The sequence below is a fragment of the Numenius arquata genome, chromosome W (genome assembly GCF_964106895.1).
Source record: "Numenius arquata chromosome W, bNumArq3.hap1.1, whole genome shotgun sequence".
Lineage (NCBI taxonomy): Eukaryota > Metazoa > Chordata > Aves > Charadriiformes > Scolopacidae > Numenius > Numenius arquata.
Window position 1 is genome coordinate 4232626 of NC_133615.1, and position 18458 is coordinate 4251083.

Below are 18458 nucleotides of genomic sequence, written 5' to 3' on the forward strand. Positions count from 1 at the left end.
GAGACTGAAAGGGCTGTAGTTCCCTGGATCTTCCTTTTCTCCCTTTTTGAAAATGGGGGTTATGTTTCCCCTTTTCCAGTCAGCGGGAACTTCACCGGACTGCCACGACTTTTCAAATATCATGGAAAGTGGCACAGCAACTTCATCCGCCAGCTCCCTCAGGACCCGTGGATGGATTTCATCAAGTCCCATGGACTTATGTACCTTCAGGTTCCTTAGAAGGTCTTGAACCTGGTCTTCTCCTACAGTGGGTGGTTCTTCATTCTCACAGCCCCTGCTTTCGCTTGGTCTTTGAACTTGGGAGGTGTGAGGAGAGGGGTTGGCAGTGAAGACCGAGGCAAAAAAGTTGTTGAGAACTTCGGCCGTCTTCTCATCTGCTGTTACCAGTTTGCCATCCTTGCTCATCATGGGGGGGGTACGCTTTCTTTAACCTTCCTTTTCTGATTGAAATATCTGTAGAAGCCCATCTTGTTATTCTTAGCATCCCTTGCCAGGTTCAGCTCCAGCCATGCCTTGGCCTTCCTGACCTCCTCCCTACATAACCGGGCAGCGTCCCTATACTCTTCCCAGGATACCTGATCCTGCCTGAACTGCCTGTGCAGTTCCTTCTTGCATTTTAGTTTGACCAGCAGGTCCCAACTCAGCCATGCTGGTCTCTTCCCTTTCTTGCACCTGGGGATCGAGAGCCTTTGTGCTCTATGGAAAGCGTCCTTAAAGATCTGCCAGCTCTGTTCTGCCCCCTTGTCCCTGAGGGCCCTTTCCCAGGGGGTCCTTTTGACTAACTCCTTGAAGAGCTGGAGGTTTTGCTTTCCTAAAATTCAGGGTCCTGACTACGCTCCTTGTCTGTCACGTACCCCTTAGGACTGTGAACTCCACCAGGGCATGATCACTGCAGCCCAGGCTGCTTCCAATCTTGACATCCCTGATGAGCTCACTTGCATTGGTGACTATCGTCATTGGTGACTATCGCATCCCCTCGTGTAGGGGTGTCTATTTCCTGCCTTAGGAAGTTATCGTCGAGGCACTCCAGGAACCTCCTAGATTGTCTAGAGACCTCTTAAAGGTCTTTTCCAACAAATGATTCTATGATCCTTAAAATGATTGCTTTGACACTCTGCAACAAGTTCTGATGGAAAGTATGATGTTTTTCCTATTTACTACATAATTTATTGGAAACTGCTTTTAGCATTCTGCAGGTTTCATAAAACTGCTGATTTCACAATTTTGACCAAAAATTATAGTTTTTAAGTAGATCAGATGTCATGTTCACTTCCCCCCCCCCCCCCCCCCCCATGCATAACTAAAGGAATAGATCAGTCCCTCTGTCCATATTTTCTTCCTTCTCCAAGTTGCTTTTCCAGATAGCTCTTCACATTTTTAAAGAAGTGTTATTACTCAGGACTGCTGTCCAACTCTGTGTTGCTGGAAAAATTCAGGTTCTCTTGATGCCATCAATTTACATAAGTGATTGTTTCTTTGGATTGTCTGGTCAAAAATACTGTTTCAGCTTATGTACTTTTTTCCTTGTCCAAATGACTCTTGTGTAATACAAATGCTTTAAAAACTGTTAACTCTCTTATCTAAATCAATTATTTCTGACTGTTTTTAGAACTTGTATTGCATAGCCATGCAAACAGACACGGTATTTTCCATTTTTTGGTGTGACAAGTGTGTTCACAAATCTGAGTACTAAAATACGCACTACCACCCCACAAAACCAAACAACAACCCCAAACAAACACACACCCCCCCCCCCCTCAACTACATAAGTTAGTCAGTAAGATGAGTAATTTAATAAGAATTTTCTTTTATGTTAAACTATTGAAATGGTGGGTTTTTAAGCATTTTTTCCTATTTATTAGCAGGCTTTTAAATTGAGTACATTATTATTGCAAATTTATTTCTTATTTTTTAGCATGGATACTAGACTAACTATAGAGAAGTCACTAGTTTTTGAAGTTATTTCAGTATTCTGCACTGTATAATTAAATGCAGTTATCTGTTACAAAAATGTATTGCTACTTTGCCAAAATTTTACAGGCCTATCACATAAGCTGTATGTCCTGCATGACAGAAGTATTAATGCTGTTACCTCTACTAATGTAGTATGTAATTTGTCCAGTACGCTGGTAGTTAGATTTTTGTGTTTAATTTCATTTCGTTCTAGCAGATCTCCATACTTTTTTGTAAATCTACATCACCTTTACAGTCTTCAAATATTTTTATGTCATGATGTTTATCAGTAATTGCTGATGAGATATTCATTAGTTAAGGGGGGGTGTATGTGTATATATATGAGAGAGAGAGAGTTTGTAATATTGCATTTTGTTGAACGTAGACAGCCTGCTTTAAAAACTCAATGTTATCCTAACTTCCTTGTAAAAAAAAATAAATCACAAAACCAACAAAAAACCACCCCAATGGTTTGTAGCAAAAGATTTTCTTTTTTTATTAACAGGATTATTGCCATGTGTGGAGACTATTACATTGGTGGACGTCGCTTTGCTTCGCTCTCGGACCTAATTGGTTATTACAGTCATGTGTCTTGTTTGCTGAAGGGGGAAAAACTATTCTTTCCAGTAGCACCTCCAGAGGAAAGTAGTAAAATTTTTAAATGTCATTTACTTAAATATTAATATCATTAATCTTGCATTCGATATTCATAGCTTTCTATGAAAAAAGCATTGTAGATAGCTTCCCCTAGTTCTAGAGCTGTCTCAGCGTATAGTGAAGTATAAGGAATATATAAACATGTTCTTACTGATAGAAAGCAATGATAAATATTTGTTTTTTAATGAAAATCTGTAATGAGAGAGCTAGATATCAGGTATTACAGTTATCTCCAAATGTAGTAATAACATTGTATGTAAACTGAGATAAACAAGAAAATGTGTGGTTCTTGGCTAGTGAAGAGCACCATTGTAATGTAGTTAGCCTCTAGGGTTTTACACTGACTTAATAAAGTATTTCAAAATAATATTACTATTTTGTAGCAAAGATTTCAAAATACACATCCTGGAAATAACCAAGGTTCCTGAAAGCTGGGCTTCTTTTAAGTGACTATCCTTAAGACAATATCGGTAATTAAAAAAAACCCAAACCAACCCAGACAAAACAGCAGCCCCCCCCCCTCCCCCCCCAACACCTGCAGACTGTGCCCCCACCCTGAATAAAGATGTTTCTGAATGTTAAACTTTCATAAATTCCCACTAAGTGGAAGAAAGTTCTGAAGTACTCTTTCATGGGAATTACATTATTGGTAATTTCATTTTTGGAGATAACACAACCGATAATGTTACAAGGCTAGAAACAAAATGAGAGCTTTTGTAGATAGCTTTAGGAATTAAGCATTTCCAGATCTTACTATTTTTGACCCTTTGAAAACTTAAAACTAGCAAAGGGATACAAATTACTGTTACCAGTCTTTTGCCTTAGAAAAGCATAATGTTGGAGAGAGGAAGTCTACACTAGAATGAAAGGGAAAATTAATATCTTTGCACTCTTCTCTAATGTTGTAGCCTGTGGAGGATAGAAGGAGAGTTCGAGCAATTTTACCTTACACCAAAGTGCCAGAAACTGATGAAATAAGGTATGTTTTAATAATAGGTAGAAGCAGTTGTGAAATTCTTGGAGTATTTACAAATACTAATGACTTCGGTATACGTTCACTATGCAAATACTTTCCAATTGCGTCTTAGACAATGCTCTGGGAGGTTAAAGGTATGATGCCTCTTTTCCTTTTTTTTTTTCTCTCTTGTGTCTTGTCATCTCTCTCCTTGTCTTTTTTCTTTTGCCATGGATATAGCAGTAACACTTTTATTCTGGGTATACTGTTTGTATGAATTATAAGGGGAGTTACGTTCAATTGCTAGAACTATGAAACTTAGTTTAGAAGTAGAACACTACTAATTTCAAAGGCTTACCCACTGAGAAAAATGTAAGTTTGTGCATGAAGGAATTCTGTGCGAAAATGTCTCATGTGAGGATCTGAAATAAATTGGCTTTGAATTTGCCTGCAGAAGTAGCTAGTAACAGATAAATAGTTCAAGCCAAACCGATCTTGACCACTAGAAAGAGAATGTGAGAATCGACTGATAAAATTAAAGCCAATATTTTTAGTGTCTTCCTTGAAATAAGGAAAAAAAGGAGAGACGGCCAAAAAACCTTGCCTTTAACGTACTAGCACTTGTTTTGTTGCCTGTGCCTAAAAACTCTGTCCTTAAAATGGAGCAAGAATGATTCCGTTTCCTTCTCCCTCTCCTCTCTTTTGGAAAGAGCCTGTATTGAACAAATGACACTTTTAAATGTGTAATCTTAATATTTAATAAAGTTATTGAATTGCCTCTCTGGGTGCCAGGTGCCCACCGAGCCGCTCTATCACTCCCCCTCCTCAACCGGACAGGGGAGAGAAAATATGACGAAAGGCTCGTGGGTCGAGATAAGGACAGGGAGATCACTTAGCAATTACCATCACGGGGGAAAATAAGACTGGGGGAAATTAATTTAATTTATTGCCAATTAACACCAGAGTAGGTAATGAGAAATAAAAACATCTTCCCCCCACCCCTCCCTTCTTCCCAGCCTCAACTTCACTCCCGATTTCTCTACCTCCTCCCCCTGCGCGGCACAGGGGGATGGGGAATGGGGGTTGCGGTCAGTTCATCAGACATTGTGTCTGCTGCTCCTTCCTCCTCACACTCTTCCCCTGCTCCAGCGTGGGGTCCCTCCCATGGAAGACAGTCCTCCACGAACTTCTCCAATGTGGGTTCTTCCCACGGGCTGCAGTTCTTCAAATTTAAATTATTGTTTAAATCATCATTTAGATGGTGATTAGATGATAAAGTATTCAGAATTAGAATATTTTTTTGTATATTATATAAATACATAAGTGTAATTAAGCAACAAAAGTCCTGTGTGAAAAAAAATTAAAAATAATTCTTCTGTGAATTCTGTTAGCTATGTGGCATGGTATCAGTTACTGAAATGTCAGGAATATGAAGTTATAAGCAAGATTTCTTGTGATAATAAGTCAAACAATAATTTCTGTTCTTTCCTATTATCTCATCTATCACAGTACTTATTGTGGAAAGATGCTAGTGCTAATTTCAGTTTCCTCATATCCCAATAGTATGAATTCATCTGTTAGCAAGCTAGCATGTTCAACAATTCATTGAGGACTCAGCATCAGTAGCGTCCCAATCAGTTTTAAATTTTTCTAACCAATACTAACACCAGTAGGTCCTTTAAAATCCTGTATTCAATTATTCTTAGGTAAATTCTGTTTCATAGTTAAAAATCACGTGCTTACAATTGAAGTCAAATATGTGTGTATGTTTGCATATGCATATTTGCCAAAATAAGCTTTAAAGGAACAAATATTAGTGCTATGAAAACTGCTGTTTTCATTGTATAGTAACCTCAAGGAGTAGCCTTGAGAGGTATCCCTTTTCAAGGGGGAGATCACCGCCATGCAGCCTGCTGCTGTACAGGAGAGCTCAGTGGGCTCGGGGGGGTTGTACAGATATTTATAGGGTAAAGTGATTGACTTTAGGTCATACCTCCTTTTGGTGTATGTGCAGTTGTGCAGCTGTAGCAGTTTTACTTTTGTCTAGTCCCAGCTCAGGCTGGTACTGTTAGCTCCTGATAAGACATGGGCTAGAGTCCTTGGTTCCTGATAAGGTACGGCCTAGCACAATTCTCAAGGTTTGCACAGCAGGGCTGATTTCAGTCAGGCCTACTTGTCAGTAATGCCTGAACCCAAGTACTGGTGGGTGCATCTATCACATTAAGCGCTACAGAGCACAGCAAACTGCAAAGCCCAAAACAGTCTTTAACACGTACAGCAAAAAGAGAGCATGGCACAGATCAGATAAACTAATGTTGAGAACAGATAAATCAGTATTGTGACCAGCAACTGTTAACAGATATAATAATTGTAAATTCCTTCTAATATGCTCTGGTCAAGTCTGTTATTATCTCAAACCCTTTGAGCTCCATGTTGGGTGCCAAAAAAGACTGTTGTGGTTTAAACCCAGCTTGCAGCTAAGCACCACATAGCTTGCTCACTCCGCTCTGGTGGGATGGGGGAAGAATTGGAAGAGTAAAATTGAGAAACGCATGGGTTGACATAAAGACCATTTAATAATTAGAAAATATATTAAAAGAAAAAAAAAAAGTAAGGGAACCCCCCCCCACTAACCAACAAAGAGAGAGGAAAATAAAACCCAAGGAAGGCAAGTGATGCAAATGCAAACAATTGCTCACCACCAATGGACCAATGCCCAGCCAGTCCCTGAGCAACATTCCACCCGCCAACCTCCACCTCCCCAATTTTATTGCTGAGCACAATGCCATATGGTATGGAATATCCCTTTGATCAGTTGGGGTCAGCTGTCCCAACTGTGTCCCCTCCCAAATTTTTGTGCACCTCCAACCTACTCACTGGCAGGGCAGTCTGAGGAGCAGAAAAGGCCTTGATGCTGTGTGATTAACTAAAACATCTCTGTATTATCAACACTGTTTTCAGCACAACTCCAAAACGTAGCCCCATACTAGCTACTATGAAGAAATTTAACTCTATTCCAACCAAAACCAGTATGCCTGAGTTTGGAATTACACTTAAGGAATAATTTATGCTAACCTTCCATTAATGAAATTCCCTTGAACATTTTAATGCTTTGTATTTATGCTCTTATTGTAGCTAACTGCATGTCTTTTTGAGGAACTATTCTGTATCTTCTTTTTAGCACTTATCTTCATATGCAAAGACCTAAATAGTAGATATTCTACAGGCTTTATTATACAAAATTGGGTTTTGTTAAAAGTATTATTTTCTTAGACTATTAAGGGAATCTTTGATTGTTTTTACTTGTGTTTAGTATTTGATCCCTCTTGATAAACGAAGAATGTTACTTCTTTTAATGTTGTTGTGATGTTTTTTGTTTTATGAGTCCTTAGTACACTTTAACGTATCTATTAGATTCTAAATGTAAATCAAAAAAGGATAAATATTCATCTATCATAGCTACTTAAACTGTGTAAAAAAATGCATGTGGTGTGCTTGGGATACCAGTAAATGTATCTTTCATGATCAGATTTCCTCAAATGTTTTGCTGAAACTGTGCTCAAGAATTCATTGCGTTCATTAAACTTTGTATTATGATTGTACTTCCAACATAAATCTTACTGTAACTCTCTTCAGTTTCCTTAAAGGAGATATGTTTATTGTCCATAATGAATTGGAAGATGGCTGGATGTGGGTGACAAACCTACGGACAGATGAACAAGGTCTTATTGTAGAAGACCTGGTAGAAGAAGTGGTGAGTAATTTTATATTCACATCTGTTGTAGAACTGAGATTTGATTATTTTTTTTTATTATTATTTGTGTGTGTAAGTTAACATTGAAATAAACCCATACTAGTGGTGTTTAACTGCCTGACTTTATGTACTTTTCTAAACCTTCCTGCAGTAATTGAATCTGCCAGTTTATAAATAGTGTAACAAAACTTTAAAGTCTAATTCAATACCCAAACAAAGTACTTATTCACATTATCCAAACAAGTTCATGTGCAAATGAATGATACTGTGAACTTATTAGGCGGTTCCCTAAACTCACTAGTCCTGATAAAGAACTTCCTAGTCTTTCAGTTGCATTCTTTTAGAATCATAGAATAATAGAATTGCCTAGGTTGGAAAAGACCTTTCAGATCATCTAGTCCCAACCATCAACCTAACACTGACAAAAAACATTACTAAACCATATCTCTAAGCACCATGTCTACCCGTCTTTTAAATACCTCCAGGGATGGTGCCTCAACCACTTCCCTGGGCAGCCCATTCCAATGCTTAATGACCCTTTCAGTGTAAAAATTTTTCCTAATATCCAATCTAAACCTCCCCTGGCGCAGCTTGAGGCCATTTCCTCTTGTCCTATCGCCCGTGACTTGGGAGAAGAGACTGACCCCCACCTCTCTACACCCTCCTTTCAGGTAGTTGTAGAGAGCGATAAGGTCTCCCCTCAGCCTCCTTTTCTCTAGGCTAAACAATCCCCGCTCCCTCAGCCTCTCTTCATAAGACACGTTCTCCAGACCCCTCACCAGCTTTGTTGCTCTTCTTTGGACATGCTCCAGCACCTCAATGTCTTTCTTGGAGTGAGGGGCCCAAAACTGGACACAGTATTCGAGGTGGGGCCTCACCAGTGCCAAGTACGGGGGACGATCACTTCCCTAGTCCTACTCGCCATGCTGTTCCTGATACAGGCCAGGATGCTGTTGGCCGCCTTGGCCACCTGGGCACACTGCTGGCTCATATTCAGGCAGCTGTCGACCAACACCCCCAGGTCCTTTTCTGCTGAGCAGCTTTCCAGCCACTCTGCCCCAAGCTTGTAACGCTTCATGGGGTTTGTTTGCTATGAAACATTCATAAATGTATAGACTGAAATTTTGCACTGCGGTATGCCTTTTTTTTTTTTTTAAGGGCCAAGTGTGGGTTAGAAAGTATATTGATGAGTTAATTGTACCTAGCAGGGCTTATGCAAAGTCAGGAAGCTGACTGGGTAGCCTAAAGATAATTGAATTACTGCAGGAGAAAAGATGATTCAATGGACAAAAACACCCACTCCACCCTCCGGCATGCTTTTTTTAAAATAAGTTCAGCATTGCTTTGGCGTCCTGATGATGTTTGCCTTGCAGCACATATATATTTTGCTATTAGTAGAGCTTGCTTCACCTGTTTCTTACATCTGTATCAGGATGTGAATGGCTAAATTTAAATGGCAGTGTTAGAGTATCTAACTGTAGATTTCTGCATTAGTGGTTGAAGTTCAGGAAAGTTGAGATTTAAGTTACCACATGTAAAGAAGGACTTGAAGAGTTACAATCTTCTGAAATAATGTGTCATGGCTGGATTTCCACTTAGTGAATGAAGTTGAAAACCTCTTTACATGAACTGTGCCATAAGCCATCTAGTTCAAAAATGTCTTGGAGTTCTTAATGCTGTTTATTTCTGCAGAAGGTCTTAACCTATAAAGTTTACTTTTCTAAACTCAAGCATAATGTTGTTGTGTACTTAATATGTTAATTCTCCTTTTAGGGAAGAGAAGAAGATCCGCATGAAGGCAAAATGTAAGGATTTTTGTTTTGTTATTAAAAGCAAATCATAAAATAACTGTAAACTTTAGCTATGAGATTGGGAAGGTGAAGCAAAGCTGTGTGTACTTGTGTTTTGATCTTAAGACTTTTCTTCTATGCTAGTTGTTGAAGATGCATAGGTAATTGACAATTGAAGTCTTGTATTAGTTATGCCTAATGTTAATGAGTTTTGCAGTGATAAAATCTCGGATGCGTCTCTGATCACTTTACCCAGAATATGTACAATGGAGGGTGTGGTGTTTTCTGATTTGCGGCATTTTTTTATACACTTAGTTTGCCTTAGAGGTAACCTTTTTTCAGGTCTGCTCAACTCTGAATGCAGGAGAGGGAACAAAGTATCATTAGAGGAATGACAGTGTAATAGTAACACTTTATATTAGCCTTACGTACCAACACTTAAAGCGAAAACCAAGAGACTGTAGAATAATCTGTTTGCAGTGAATTCCAACTTGTTAAATACTTCCAAAAAACCAAACCCACACCTAATACAATTTACAATGAACACTGAATTGACATTATGGGAAACTGTTGATTGTTATATTATTTTCAGTAGTAAAGATGAGTAGCAAATGAAAGTTACAGAAAATTTCTAGTAGCTGGATAACTTCTTCATCCGTCCTCAATTTGCTTGCTATAATTTCAGCTGCTGATTCCTGTATGTATTGCCCAGTTTGCAATCTCCAAAGGACTGATGATTGAAGAAGGCATTTATTGTGGCTTTTTTTTTTTTTTTTTTTTAATAGGGGAAAGATAATCACTGCTGTGTGTCTTCAGTTTACTGGTCCCCAATGTTCTGCTAGTCATAGAATCATAGAATCGTCTAGGTTGGAAGGGTCCTTTAAGATCATCTAATCCAACCATCAACCTAACTGATAAAAAAAACCCCATCACTAAACCATGTCACTAAGCACTATGTCAACCCATCCTTTGAATACCTCCAGGGATGGTGCCTCAACCACTTCCCTGGGCAGCCCATTCCAATGCTTAATGACCCTTTCAGTGTAAAAATTTTTCCTAATATCCAGTCTGAACCTCCCCTGGCGCAGCTTGAGGCCATTTCCTCTTGTCCTATCGCCTGTGACTTGGGAGAAGAGACCAACCCCCACCTCTCTACACCCTCCTTTCAGGTAGTTGTAGAGCGCGATAAGGTCTCCCCTCAGCCTCCTTTCCTCTAGGCTGAACAGCCCCAGCTCCCTCAGCCTTTCCTCATAAGACTTATTCTCCAGACCCCTCACCACCTTCTCTGGACCCACTCCAGCATCTCAATGTCTTTTTTGTGGTAAGGGGCCCAAAACTGGACACAGTACTCGAGGTGGGGCCTCACCAGTGCCCAGTAGAGGGGGACGATCACCTCCCGAGTCCTACTCACCACACTGTTCCTGATACAGGCCAGGATGCTGTTGGCCGCCTTGGCCACCTGGGCACACTGCTGGCTCATGTTCAGCCGACAGTCGACCAACACCCCCAGGTCCTTTTCTGCCAGGCAGCTCTCCAGCCACTCTGCCCCAAGCCTGTAGCATGGGGGAAGCATGGGGTTGTTGTGACCCAAGTGCAGGACCTGGCACTCGGCCTTATTGAACCTCATCCCATTGGTCTCAGCCCATCGATCCAGCCTGTCCAGATCCCTCTGCAAAGCCTTTCTACCCTCCAGCAGGTCGACACTCCCACCTAACTTGGTGTCGTCTGCAAACTTACTGAGGGTGCACTCGATCCCCTTGTCCAGATCATTCATAAAGATGTTAAAGAGAACCAGCCCCAATACTGAGCCCTGGGGGACACCACTCGTGACTGGCCACCAACTGGATTTAACTCCATTCACCACCACTCTCTGGGCCCAGCCCTCCAGTCAGTTTTTAACCCAGTGGAGAGTACTCCCATCCAAGCCATGGGCAGCCAGTTTCTCCAGGAGAATACTGTGGGAGACTGTATCAAAGGCCTTACTAAAGTCCAGGTAGACAACATGCACAGCCTTTCCCTCATCCACCAAGCGGGTCACTTTGTCATAGAAGGAGATCAGGTTTGTCAAGCAGGACCTCCCCTCATGAACCCGTGCTGGCTGGGCCTGATCACCTGGGCGTCCTTCATGTGTTGCATAATGGCACTCAGGATGATCTGTTCCATAACCTTCCCTGGCACCGAGGTCAGACTGACAGGCCTGTAGTTCCCTGGATCATCCTTCCGACCCTTCTTGTGGATGGGCGTCACATTTGCTAGATGCCAGTCAACTGGGACCTCCCCAGTTTGCCAGGACTGCTGGTAAATGATGGAAAGTGGCTCAGTGAGCACTTCTGCCAGCTCCCTCAGTACCCTCGGGTGGATCCCATCTGGCCCCATAGACTTGTTTACGTCCAGGTGTTGGAGCAGGTCCCTCACCACCTCCCTTTGGATTACGGGGGCTTCATTCTGCTCCCTGCCCCTGCTGCTATGCTCATTTTGGCATAGCAGCATAACAGTAGTAGGGATGCCTTCAAATACGGGAACTTTTTTTTTTAAACAAAGTAGTTTGTAGCAGATTCTTAGAGCTTTAACACTGTCAGTCCATTTACTCATGCTGCTTGGAGGATTTCAGGGGAGACAGGGATTTCTGTAAATATTCCAAAAGGCAGAGATTGTCCTGTAAAGGTAATATAGAAAGTAAGTTAGAACTAGAGCTCTTTTTTATGCATAAAAGATGCTCTGACACAGGACTATGTGGAAGATGCAAGGTGTGAGATTAAAGCAATTCATATTCACTAGTCTAACAAAGCTAGGTTTTATTTCCTCAGCTTCTAGCATAATTCAATTTTAGTTATTCTGTACAATATTTAACTTTCATTAATCTCTTTGGGCTTTGCATTTCACACTTCAAATAAATTGCTATCTGAGACTGACTTCAAATATGCCTGTCAAGTTATCTAGCATTTAAACAATGCCTTTTCATCTCTAAACATACTTGGATTTGAACATCTACTTCGTGTTGGATACTTTTATTGAAGTGAGTTTATTTATATAGCTGTAGATATTTATTTTTCATTCTGTTGGTAGAAATACAGAATTGCTGAGTAACATAACGGTTGCTTATATAATCTATATGTACTAGATTTTTTTTTTAAATAAAGATTAATTCATAGGTGCCAGAGATTAATTCATAGGTGTCAGAGCCTCAGATGTCACAACAACTAAAAGAGAGCTGATAGTCTTGCTTTCTAATTTTTCTCTTCGTCTTTAAGATGGTTCCATGGGAAGATCTCCAAACAAGAGGCTTACAATTTGCTGATGACAGGTACTCGTATTTCAGATGGAAATACAGTAGTAGTGGAATGACACGAAGTAATCCTGTTTATAACAGACTGCAGTAAAACTTGGTTTTTTGATATGAACATATGAGCATCAGACCTGTGGTTGATACTAAATTGGAAAAAACCCTCATGACTGAGCATTGGGTATATTTTTATGTTCTCAAGTACAGTTAGTTTCATAATTCTAATTGAAATAGTTAATTTTTTTTTATTTTTGTAGTATATATAAATAAAAAAATATCTTGGGCTTCATCAAAATGCTGAGAAGAAAATATTGTTATTTACTTATGGGAGAATTTTATTATAAGCTTTTTTAGTCCCCTCATAGAGGAAATAATTTTTAAAATGAAAACATCAAGATTTCTGACTCATACTATCAAATAACATAACTTAAATAGGACAACAAAAATCTTTAAGTTTTTTTTAAAACATTGACAAACCTCCCACATGCACACCATATGCTCTTGTAAAGAGATGGCCAAAGTGGGGCTAGGTTGTCAGCTACAGCCAAATGATTTTGCATGAACTTTGGCAGTTTAGTACTACTTCATCCCATTTGGGTTAAGAACAGGGATCGCTGTTGGAACTTTCATCAGACTTTCTCCTTTAAGTGTGCAATTCTTGCTAATTTGTACAGAAAGAGCTTTGATAAGAGGTCATAAATGACAGTAAGATAAGTAACAGTGAATAACACTGTATTTTGATATCTTTTCAGTTGGTCAGGTGTGCAGTTTTCTTGTGAGGCCTTCAGATAATACACCTGGTGATTATTCACTTTATTTTCGGACCAGTGAAAATATTCAGCGTTTTAAAATATGTCCAACATCAAGCAACCAGTTTATGATGGGAGGCAGATATTATAATAGGTAAGTTTTAATAGTTGTGTGTATTTTATACTTCTGTAAAGAATTTATATAATGTATTGCTGATAACTTGCTGATATGATCATAAGTTCAGTATTTCTTAACATACTAAGAGTTTTAACTAACTTGCTTAGTTAGTTGTAACTAAGCACATTCTAAAATCATTCAAAAGTTTAAGTGTAACTTGTTTCTTTTGAAGTATTTCTCTTCTTCTGTGAATTATTTTCTTCACCCTATAAATTGGATTATGACGTAATTAGGAGAATGCTGTGTTGTCTTGGAAGCTACTATTTATAATAGGGAGTTTTGTGTATATGAAAGGTGAAAATTAAAATGTTAGTTTTATCGGAGACATTCAGTTGGGATTTTAAAGTATAAATAATAGAAATGGGTATTGACAAGAAAGGGAAAAAATATCTTCATTGTTGAAAAAAGTCATTAAATTAATCATCTTAAAACACGTGAATGATACTTTGGTCAGAAGTGCAGATCGCTTCATTTAGAGTGATGAAACTTGGAATGGGTTTGTTTTGCCATGGGTATAAAAATATGGTAATATCTACAAAAAGAAATGAAAGAATGAGATAAATTCCCCTTTCATGGGAGACGCTATCAATACAGCTCCATCCTTGAATCTGTGACAAACCTATGAATAAGATTATCGAGACTTCTCAGTAGTGAAAACACACCTTTCTGTTTTAATTGAGGCCATTGCCCGTCACATAATCAGAAATTTTCCAGACTTGTTCACCTAGAACCAAGGCATTCTTCATCCCAATAGATAATTTGTCTCGCTTCCAGCTTGGCTTCTGAGCGGGTAGAGATCCAGCAACTGGTGTGTCTGAGAAAACGTCGAGGTCTCCTAACTAAGAAGTTTGGTGGACTTCTTTATATGATTTCAAATGGACGATGGTTTGAGACTAAGCAATTGGAACCTTATTAACCTATGTATATCCCACACACAGGCTGCTTGAGTACCTTCTACATTAATCAGTCTGGCCTCCAGACATCCTCATTGAAAATCAAGCTAGCTGCAGTGTCAGCCTTTGATGAAGGTAAATCCTCTTTTGCCCATTCTCTAGTTACGTGGCTTATTAGGAGGATGATAGGCTAAAAGCCCACACCCTAGGTGATTTCAAACTAATTAGCAAATTAGTGGAAGTTTTATTAGTCTCAAATGGCTTTGAACATGAGATAGATAGTATAGCTCCAGAAGCTTGCTGCAATATGTTATTTCTTTAGGAAATTAATTTCCCACTGCTGGATTTACTTGAAGTGTATATAATAAAATACATTTACCTAGAGAAGACTCTTTCCTTGACATTGGATGGAAAACAAGATTAAAGGATTAAGCATTGCTAATTTATGATAATATGCTTTTTGAGGGTTTTTTGAATATTTTGGTACCTAGGTTGCAAAGATACTTCTCAGTGAAAGAGAACTGCTTGGCTTTGAAAGGCTTCTAGTTTTAGTTAAATGTTTTGGGGAATTACTAATATACTCCTAGGCTCAAATTCTGTCCAAGTTAGTATTTACTGAAAGTTGATAAACTTCTTGGAAGTTCAAACAGTATGTAATACAAGATAATGATGCAAAATGAAGGTGTAACTGCCCCAAATTATTTAGCATGCGATCTACTGCAGAGGACAACAAATAAGAAGCAGGAAAAAAGGAATAACTTTCTGTGGGCTTTTTATTTCTTGTACTAGTTTATTTGTTATGGATACTGGAAGAGGGAAGTCTTTAAATATATGAAGACTAAGGTGGATTGTTGTATGGAACAATCAAAAGTGTCAAACAACATTGAATCCAGAACAGAAACATAGGAAGTATGAATTTATGTAAGATAATGAAATGATTTATGAGCATTTCTTGGGGCAGAGAGAACATCTGTTTCTCCTTATAATTTATCTAAAAATGTAGAGTTTGTCTTCAAGGTGAAAAAGTAGAGTTTGAAGAAGTGCTGCTTGTTTAAATGCATCTGTTAAACAGTTTTCATTGATTTTTTTTTTATAATAAGCTATTTCTTTAAATGCTCTGAAGGTATCTGCTTTAAATCTTAAACTAATATTAGACTGGAACTTTAAAAAATCATCCTTGGTAGTAGTGGTTTTTCTCTTAATATTCTTCTCTTGCTGTTTTAGTGATTGTAAGTGGGAATAAAAAATGGATAAAAATAAAGCCAATCTGTTCTTCCTTTGCAAAGTATTGATTATAGTTATAGTCACATAAACTATAGACCAAAGATTTTCCATACAAAAGTAAGAGCCTGAAGAATAGTAAGGAAACCAACTCAAAAGGTGACTATTGTTTTATTTCCCACGTAATTTGAATATCCAGACATGGGACTGGAAGGTCTGCAACCCATATAAGCAATGCTATGTCTCTGCCTATATTCCAAAAGCAAGCCAAAATTATTCTGGGTGATCATGGGGAAAATTTTACTAACTGCGTATCATGAAATCTCAAACAGAAAATATATGCTTACTAGCCTGTGGTCACACCATCCTCAACATGCTCTATTTCATCTCATTTCAGAAGCTAAGCAGCATTGGGCCCAGTTAGTACTTGGACGGGAGACTGCTTGGGAATACTGAGTCCAGGTGTTGTAGGCTTCTAGCAAAGGGCCATGAAGATGATGGAAGGGATTAGAGTATCTGTCATATGAGGACAGGTGAAGAGAGCTGGGACTGTTCAGCTTTGATAAGATAAGGCTGGGGGGAGAAATCTTATCACTGTGTATAAATACCTGATGGGAGGCAGCAGAGAGAGAGACAGACTCTTCTTAGTGGTGGCCAGTGACAGAAAAAGAGGCAGCGGGCACAAATTGAAATACAGAAAATTCCATCTGAACACAAACCACTTTTTTTTTTTTTTTTTTTTTACTGTGAGGGTGATCGAACACTGGAAGAGGGTGCCCAAAGACATTTTGGAGTCTCCATCCTTAGAGGTACTCAAAACATGACGGAACAAGGTCCTAAGCAATCTGGTCTTGTTAACTGTCCTTTGACATGGGGACTTAAACTAGATTATCTTGCAGGTCCCTTCCAACCTCAACTATTCAGTGAATAGCTTCCATATTTTACAGGGTTTTTTTGTTCGATGTGGTTTTTGTTTTTGTGGTTTGATGGGGAGGTTGGGGGTGTGGGGTTTTTTTGTTTGTTTGTTTGTTGTTTTGGTGTCTTTTGTTGTTGTTGTTCTTTAGAATAGTTCCAGTTGCAAGGGACCTATAATGATCATCTAGTCCCGGACTGACCAAAAGTTAAAGCATATTACTAAGGGCATCGACCACCTCTCTAGGAAGCCTGTTCCAGTGTTTGACCACCCTCTCGGTAAAGAAATGTTTCCCAATGTCAAGTCTGAACCTCCCCTGACACAGCTTTGAAACATTCCCATGCGTCCTGTCACTGGATACCAGGGGGAAGAGATGAGCACCTCCCTCTCCACTTCCCCTCCTCAGGAAGCTGTAGAGAGCAATGAGGTCACCCCTCAGCCTCCTTTTCTCCAAACTAGACAAACCCAGAGTCCTCAGCCACTCCTCATAGGACATGCCTTCCAGCCCTTTCACCAGCTTTGTTGCCCTCCTCTGGATGCATTCAAGTACCTTCACATCCTTCTTAAATTGTGGGGCCCAGAACCGCACACAGTACTCAAGGTGAGGCCATGCCAACACTTAATACAGCAGGATAATCACCTCTTTTGACTGGCTGGTTATACTGTGTTTGATGTACCCCAGGATGCGGTTTGCCCTCTTGGCTGCCAGGGCACACTGCTGACTCACATGGAACCTGCTGTCAACCAGCACCTTACTAAAACGCCTTACTAAAATCCAGAAAAACTACATCCACTGTCTTCCCTTCATCCACTAGGTGGGTGATCTTATCGTAGAAGGATATTAAATTAGTTAGACAGGACTTTCCCTGTTGTGAACCCATGTTGACTGTGATGATTGCATTGTGATTTAAATGCCTTTCAATAGCACCCAGTATGATCTTCCCCATAATTTTTCCAGGTACTGAGGTTAGACTCACAGGCCTGTAATTCCCTCTGTCTTCCCTCACGGCCTTCTTGTAAATTGGAATAATAACACTGGCTAGCTTCCAGTCAGCAGAGACCTCCCTAGACTCCCAAGACCTTTGGTAGATGATTGAGAGGGGTCCTGCCATAAATCTGGTAGCTCCTTCAGTACTCTGGGATGAATCCCACCGGGCCCCATGGACTTGAGAACATTCAGCTGGTACAACTGGCCCCTTACAGTTTCATTGTCCACAAATGGAAAGTCACTGTACTGCAGTTGCGTTCCTCTGACTAAGGGGACCGGGCAGCCCAAAGTCTATCAGTATTATTAAAGACTGAGGAAAAAAAAAAAGCATTGATTGCCTCTGCTTTTTCTTCATCCCTATTTGTCAGGTGACCATCTTCAAGTATCAGTTTAATGTTTTTGTTAAACCTCGTCTTGCTATAAACATACTTTAAAAACCCTTTCTTGATATCTGACACAACGCTGGCCAGTTTCAACTCTAATTGAGCTTTGGCCTTTCATGTCTTCTCCCTGCATATGTGAACCACGGTTCTGTAATCTTCCTTTGAGGCCTGGCCACATTTCCAGAGATCATACAATTTCTTTTACCTCCTGAGATCCAACAGGGGTTCCCTGTTCAGCCAAGATGGTCTTCTGCCCGCTTGCTTGACTTAGGAAATGATGGAATTGCCTGCTCTTGTTCTTTTAAAAGGTGGTTCTTAAAAACTGACCAGCATTCACAGACCGCTAAGCCCTCAAAAGCAGATTCCCAGGGAACACTGCTAACTAGCTCCCTGAGTAGCTTAAAGTTTGCTCTCTTGAAATCCAGGGTAGCAACTCTGCTGACCTTTTTTTCTCATTCCACTGAAAATTTTAAACTCAACCATTTCATTGTCACTTGGCCAAGACAGCCACCTACCATCACATCCTCCATGAGTCCTTCTCTTTTCACAAACAACAAGTCTAGGAGGGCACCTTTCCTAGGTGGCTCACTGAGTACTTGTGACAAGAAGTTATCTTTCACAAACTTCAAGAATTTCCCAGACTTGCTTGTCACAGCAGTGTGATATTCCCAGTTGATGTCTAGGAAGTTGAAATCTCCTGTAAGGACAAGGGTGTCAGATCCAGAAATTTCTAGTTGCCTA

At 39.8% G+C, this 18458-nt stretch overlaps 1 protein-coding gene across 3 annotated transcripts in view; it reads left to right on the plus strand.

Annotated features, from left to right (window-relative positions):
• LOC141476553 (ras GTPase-activating protein 1) overlaps window positions 1–18458 on the plus strand; it is a 94909-nt gene that overhangs the window by 30739 nt on the left and 45712 nt on the right. For all 3 annotated transcript variants that reach the window (XM_074165236.1, XM_074165238.1, XM_074165237.1), the window contains 6 exons: window positions 2459–2592; window positions 3517–3589; window positions 7202–7319; window positions 9093–9124; window positions 12361–12413; window positions 13145–13295. In XM_074165236.1, the coding sequence (XP_074021337.1) occupies window positions 2459–2592; window positions 3517–3589; window positions 7202–7319; window positions 9093–9124; window positions 12361–12413; window positions 13145–13295 (561 nt within the window). The remainder of the gene's footprint in view (window positions 1–2458; window positions 2593–3516; window positions 3590–7201; window positions 7320–9092; window positions 9125–12360; window positions 12414–13144; window positions 13296–18458) is intronic.